The following is a 6,821-nucleotide window of genomic DNA, read 5'->3' on the forward strand; positions in this document are numbered from 1 at the left end:
TTTTCTTTGTTGAAGATGTTGGGTAAACATAGATGCATATTTTTCCTTCCACATACAGATACAGAATTCAAATAAAGTTCTGTGTAGAATACTTAAATATTTGCAGGCTGTGGGTGAATACACAAAAATATTTTATCTGTTTTCCTTTTTGACATTTAGCATGACAACTTTTCAATTCCTTTCATATTTATTATAAAGGTATGTAAGGTGTAGTTGTAGACAGTGGTCATGTATGCAGTGCATGTACTAACCTAACATATACACTCTAAGGTTATAAATACAAACACAGGTGTTGGAATTTTCTTTTTTTTTTTTGGTCTTTTTGTTGTTTTAAAGGAATGTAATTAAATGGAGGGAAAAAAGAAGGAGTAAAGGAAATGAACTTTTTTTCCATAGGTTGGGAAACAGAGAAGTGAATGGAGAGTGGCATATACACCTTTTCGAAATGATGAGGAATAGTGCAATAAGCAATTTTCCTCACACAGTTCAATCATACTAAATTCTTGCTTAACTTGGGGTTTGACATATTGCCTGCTCACAACCCCATGGCTTCCCACAGTGATCCCTGAGTTTTTCTTTGCTAGGATTACTGCTGTGCTTAAGTTCTGACTGTTGACATGTTTTTGTAAGGCACTTTTATTTACAATGATTCCACCTTAAAGTAAAATCAAAGAAACTCGGCCCCAGCCCCATGTATTATCACTTCACGTCTGCTGCTCCAGGACTTCCAGATAGTCAGGCTCAGCATGTAAATTAGCCTTGAGCTCAAAATACTCATTTTTAGTTTGTTCTAGAAAAACCTTTCTTGGCCTGGAGTACATGAGTGTCTCCATCAGCTTCAACTCTTCATGTGTTCCAGGATAACGAACTTCCATGTCAGGCTGGAGTTGGACTATATTTTTTCTTAGATATTCTGTGATCCCTAGTTGCTGCAGCTCTCTCTCTTTTTCAAGAATGTTTCTATACAAGCAGCTAGCATCCTGAAAAGACAGAAATTCAGCAGATTGGTCTGTAGCCTTGTATTTGACATTTGGACCTGTAAGTGGTGAACTGTTCTCTCTTTCCAGGAGACTTCTGCGAAGGTATTTGGAATCATTAGCTTCCTTCTCACTTCCTTCCTCCTGCTGCTGCTCGGTGTGCTTGGGGCTGAAGGATGGGCTGTGGTACACCTGAACCATGGGGGTAACTATTCTCTGCTCATAGAGAGTGGCAGCTGGGCGCTCCGTGGTGTGGTGTGTTGTCTTATGCCCATACATGCTGTACTGAAGGTGAACAGGGCTGCTGTCCCTCACTTGCTCATCCACTTGCTTCTTTTTGCATCTCCTGCGCCGGTGCAGAACAAGAACAACTATTCCTGCTGCACAAAACACAATAGTTATAAACACAATGAGCAGTCCTAATATTAGAACAGAAAGTGGGACAGCATCTGTAAGAGAACGCAGGATGGTGTCTGCGGTGTTGGCAGTAGGAGAAGAAGTTGTCACAACTACAAAACTGGCATGGGTCGGTAGGGCAGGGCTGTTTATTAAACCTGGACACAAGACTTCACTCTTTAGAGATTTCAATTCTTTTTTTGCTAAGTGCCCGGGAGATTTACAAAAAATATCACCCATCATGGTATTCTTACTCAATTTTTGTATCCATTTTTGCAGTCCAACTGAATCACATGTACAGTCCCAAGGGTTGTCTTCAAGTTCAATTTGTACCAGCATATCCAGTTCATCCAAAACATTGCTCACAGGCAAATGAGCAAATTGGTTTGTTTTCAGATTTAGTCTGGTGAGGGGAACACCTGAAAAGATATGGGGTGGCAAAGCCTGCAAAAGGTTGTTATTTAGGTAGAGAACTTTCAGTTTTGGCATTACATTAAATGTCCCTGGCAAAACTTCTTTGATGGCATTATATTCAAGGTACAAGTACTCAAGGTGCTGAAGGCCAAGGAAGAGATTTTGACTTAGCTTTGTAAGATGATTGCCATTGAGATATAGTTTCTGTAGTCTGGTCAGATTCATAAAGGAACCTTCCTCAAGGATCTCAATGCGATTGTTCCCCAGGTGAAGCATTTCCAGGCTGGCATAGTCCACAAGATCTGATTTCAATAACGTCTGAATAATATTTCCAGCTAGGATAAGCTTTTTAGGATTTGGAGGAGGAGGTCCTAAATCAGACAAGCTTTCAATATTTCGCTCCTGGCAGTGCATAAGAACTCCTGAGAGCATATGGCTGGTGCAGTGACAAGGGACAGGACAAGAGATTCCTGGAAATGTAGTAGGCTTGGAAGTATGAAGCACTAAACTTGGTTCTTTAGTAGGAGCTTTCAGGAGAGGAATCACCTTAGTTGATAGATGATTATCATTGATAGAGGTGGTTACAACCAAGGGCAGTGACCCTGAAGGATCTTCAAGTTCATTAACAGGATGGGTGGGACAAAGAGATTCTTTTTTCAGACGGCTTAATATGCTGCCTTTGATAACTGAAGGGCTATTGCATACAACATCACCTATTATGGACTGAGGAGGCATGTTTTCTAGCCATATCTTCAGCTGCAACAAATCACAGTTGCAGGCCCATTTATTGTCTTCCAACTGAAGGTCTAGTATTCTTCCAATGTGTTCCAAAAAGCCAACATAGGGCAGTGTCTGTAACTGGTTTCCACGCAGATCTAAATGGGTCAATGGCACAAAACGAAATATGTTTGGAGGAAGATACTCAATGGCATTATCATTCAAAATAAGCACTTTAAGCCTGTTGAGCTTGCTAAAGGCACTTGCTTCAATCACTGTGATGAAATTGTTGTCTGCTTGAAGAAACTCCAAATTTTCCAATCCATTAAACGTATCTTCTTTAAGTGTTTCCAAAGAATTGTGATTGATATGAAGTTGCTTAAGAAGGCTGAGACCATTGAAAGCCCCAGGCTCAATATCTGCTATATTGTTAAAACCAAGATGCAGAGAAATAGCATTAACAAGGCCAGCAAAATCATTCACATGTAACATACTCAGACCATTGTTTAACAGATTAAGATGGAAAGGCCGTGATGGTGGGACGTTTATTTCTGATATCATCTTGATGTCTCTTTTGTCACAGTTGATAATCATGGTGTCATCCTTTTCTTCACAGGAACACAGACTCTGACAAGATCCTCTGACTGAAGAAAAAGAAGGCTGTGATTGGAAAGGATCGGATGCAACCACAATTGAGCATAGAACAAAAATCCAAAGCTTCATCTTGTCCAGCAGATTCTATTAAAAAAAAAAAAAGGAAATAAGTAATAGAGTCATGATTTCACAAGGTTTGGGTTGTTTGTTTGGGGGGGTTTTGTGGCTTTGTTTGCTGGAGTTGTTTTGGTTTTTTTTTTGTTGTTTTTTTTTTTTTTTCTTTTTGTTTTTCTTTTCCCTGGCATAACAGAAAGAAAAAAAACATTCCTAATCTTCTTCACTGAGCTACTTCTCCTTCCAAATGCTGTCATATCATGCAAAACAATTGAATTATTTTCTAATTAGAGAATATAAATTTAGTTTGATGTACTGAATGAATAAACAGTCATAAGGGGAAATCTTCAGTACTTTCATGATGATAGCCAAAGTAGGATGCAATCAGGAGTGTGTTGGTTTTATTCATATACTGTACAGACTGCCAGTGGAAAACAGTAATAATTTACTGTTCCAAGAAACTTATATCAAAGCTAATACAATATTTTGAACCATTGCTTTCTGTCACTATATAGCACTGCAAATTTTAAGAATACCTTGCTAAGATTAACTTAGTGTTACCCAGCTGCTGAAGAGAAATAAGATTTGGTTTGGATCAGTAATGTGTTGTGAGCAAAAGCCCATTCTTGCAGGATACAGGGAATCTCTCTACAGTTCTGCATTATGTATGGAAATCAAAGGGTATTTCGTCTGAAATCCTTGTACCCACAAACTGAAAAGGACATGGACAAAATAATCATCTCTCTTTGCTTAAATTTTAATGCATATGTTGTAGTCTGTGGGTGAAAGTGGGGCCACAGCACAAAGTAGTGTAGCATTTGCATGTAATGTACATACAAAAAAATTTGCGTACACAACCTTAAAAAAGAGAACTGAGAATGCAGTGTGGGCCAGAAAAAACAAGCAAGCAAGGGCAAACTTTTTGAGATTAATATTAGACTCCTCCCAATGATAATAATCATCAATTTCCACAGTGAAATGTATATGGACCTGACTGTCCTTTGCAAATTAAAAATTATCACCACTATCAACTATATGTTATGCAATATAATTATCACCTTTCCATCTGATCTTAGACTTTGAAACACTTGATAAATGCATCATTACAATACAGCTATGGAGTTGCAAGTAAAATTTAGATGTTTAAATCAGTCATTTATTATTGGCTTGAATTAAGATGTCCTATAGGCTATTAGTAGATTCTCTGTTTCTTTCTGTCAAGGCTGCCTAATTAGCAAGACCAATGGTAACTCTTGATACATAAGATAGAGGGAAATCACTGTTTATAATCTTTAGTTAAGTATTTCCACATTTCAAAAAAAGTAAATAATTAACCAAAAAATCCCCTAAAATGCAATGGATTATTTAAAACCAGTAAGGTTTATGGGGTGTGCTATTTATTTGAGTACTGAACTAAGCAAGACCCTTAAGTAATTCATCTAATAAAGGTCAGAATCTTTCAAACTAGGCTATTGAAAGATGAAGTACAGAATATCACTACACAACCAACAGTGTCAGTTTCTGAAAGATTAGAATGTTTTACAAGGATCAATTCAACTACATGCATGAACATTTTTATAGTGTGGTCATATGATTTGGCATCTCATGAATGCATATTTTGAATATCATGCACCTTGGTTGCTAGAAACACTATTTCTCAAGGCTACCCTTAAAACAGATTGCAAAGCTTTACACATGCAAGCACTTAAATGCTGTGGCATGAGTATTACACACACACGCACAAAGAACAACAGCAAGTGTGTCCACATGAATTTTGTTTTTCTCCCTGAGTAGCTTCTGATAAGTGAGAGTAGAAATACGAGTTTATAAGTAGTAAGTGCAATTCACAGTGTGAGAAAAATTTTCCTTAAAAATATGAGCTTTTATCTTTGTTTTAGTAGTTGCAATATAATTTTGTTGCCTCATATAACTCTCCTTGAACTGCAGCTGCCCATGTTTAATATATATGTCTTTAAGTCTGTTTTCCTAAGAAGTATTTGATAAGACACCTCATGTCAAGATGTTATTTTAAACTATGCAGAATAATTCCAGGATCATATTATGCTAGAGACTTATTCTTGCTTTACATGCATCACTATCCTTTCCAGTGACCCAAGGTAAAAAATACAAGCTCTTGACACAGATGCCGGCTTCAAATCTACACTATGACTAATTCAACTTTATTTCTGTACACTTTTTCTCATTAGAAATTCCAGTGTCAATCCGCATCAAATTCAAACAACACTTATAAAGTCCTTGAGCAAAATTAAACTAAGAAAGAAGTCTTTAAGGCATGTTGCATTCTATTGCATATTGAGAAATTAGGTTACTAAAATGAAAGCCTTCCTCTCAGAGATGAAAGTAACAACATTTGTAACCAATTGGAAAACATTCACATTTTAATCATTGTCATACTTCTGTAAGCAGCACTGCCAGAACTCTCTCACACACATATATATACCCACACAATAAAAATTAATAGGAGAGTTTTATTCTTTTTCCTTTCTCCATTTTTTTTCTAAACACTCAGAAACATGTAATGAAGTTCTCAGTGGGCTACTATTGTAAAATAAAAACTGCCCTCTTGTAACAGATGACTAACATTTAACTGAAAGAATTCACAGTACAACAAAATGTAATTTGAAAGACTTTTCATGTGGTGAGGTTTTTCAGCAAATTCCACATGGTAACTTGAGGTTTTTTTATCTGCTTTCATGAAAGTCACTGCTGACTGCATACTGTAACTAAACTCTGTAGGAATTCTAAAAGACTAAAAAATGTCGCAGTTTTTTCTATGAGGCAAAGTTGAATACTTCCAGAAGTAGTCACCTTACAGCAAAGGCATCTCATGCTTGCTAAGTAATAATTGATTTGGTTTTAAAACATTGAAATAACTTGTTTCATTATGCTTGAGGGTTTATTTGTTTGATTTTCATTAATTTAGCTATATATTAAAAAAAAAACAACTATGTTGATGATTTTCAAACCCCCAAGCTAAGAATTAGTAATTTCTAAAAGCCTTTGGGATTTTTTATTAAATTCTTAAGGGAATTACATTCAGATGATGCATTTAAGATCATTTTTGCGCTTGAAATAAAACCAAACACCCATTCCTCTCCCTTAAGAGTTCAAGAACCACATTCCCTTACTGCACATATTCTACACAGTAATCAGTTTGAATAAATGTCCCAACAAACTGTTTAAAATACAGTATAAACTGCCATCATTTAACATAAAAGTTATGCAGAAAAATAAATGCAACTTTTACTGAGAAGTGAAATTCTCATGTGCTTAGCTAATTAGCTAACCGGAATCTTTCTTACCTGTACAGCAGCAACACTCCCTGGTACACTCAGTAATGCACAGTTGGAGCAGCTGTTTCCATGCACTGTAATTTTTCCCTCTGAAAAACGCACACTTTCTTCTGAGTTTCCCTTTGCTGCAAGCTCCGGTAATGCTACAGCTCCATAAAGTTAAAATCCTTGTTCAGAAGACAAAGTACAAAGCATTCGATTGAAAAAATCTTCCAGGCAGCCGTGCACGTCAGACCATCCTGTAAGCAGTTGTCCTTTTTCCTCAATTAAAATTCACAGCATACTTCACAGCTAG

The 6,821-nt window shown here is 36.7% G+C and overlaps 1 protein-coding gene across 1 annotated transcript; it reads right to left on the reverse strand.

Annotated features, from left to right (window-relative positions):
* Nucleotides 1-704: 704 nt before the first annotated feature.
* Nucleotides 705-6,559, reverse strand: SLITRK6 (SLIT and NTRK like family member 6). The gene is made up of 2 exons (XM_054271924.1): nucleotides 6,536-6,559; nucleotides 705-3,242 (listed from the first exon to the last, which is right to left on the reverse strand). The coding sequence occupies exon 2, from the start codon at nucleotides 3,225-3,227 to the stop codon at nucleotides 705-707; it is 2,523 nt and encodes an 840-aa protein (XP_054127899.1). The 5' UTR covers nucleotides 3,228-3,242; nucleotides 6,536-6,559.
* Nucleotides 6,560-6,821: the final 262 nt, after the last annotated feature.

Source organism: Melozone crissalis, unplaced genomic scaffold (genome assembly GCF_028551555.1).
Source record: "Melozone crissalis strain CALT ecotype California unplaced genomic scaffold, PUWL_Pcris_2 ptg000013l_1, whole genome shotgun sequence".
In the NCBI taxonomy this organism is placed as follows: Eukaryota; Metazoa; Chordata; class Aves; order Passeriformes; family Passerellidae; genus Melozone; species Melozone crissalis.

Excerpts from the sequence above, each read along its gene's own strand:
- SLITRK6 (XM_054271924.1), bottom strand. The coding sequence starts at position 3,227 with ATGAAGCTTTGGATTTTTGTTCTATGCTCAATTGTGGTTGCATCCGAT.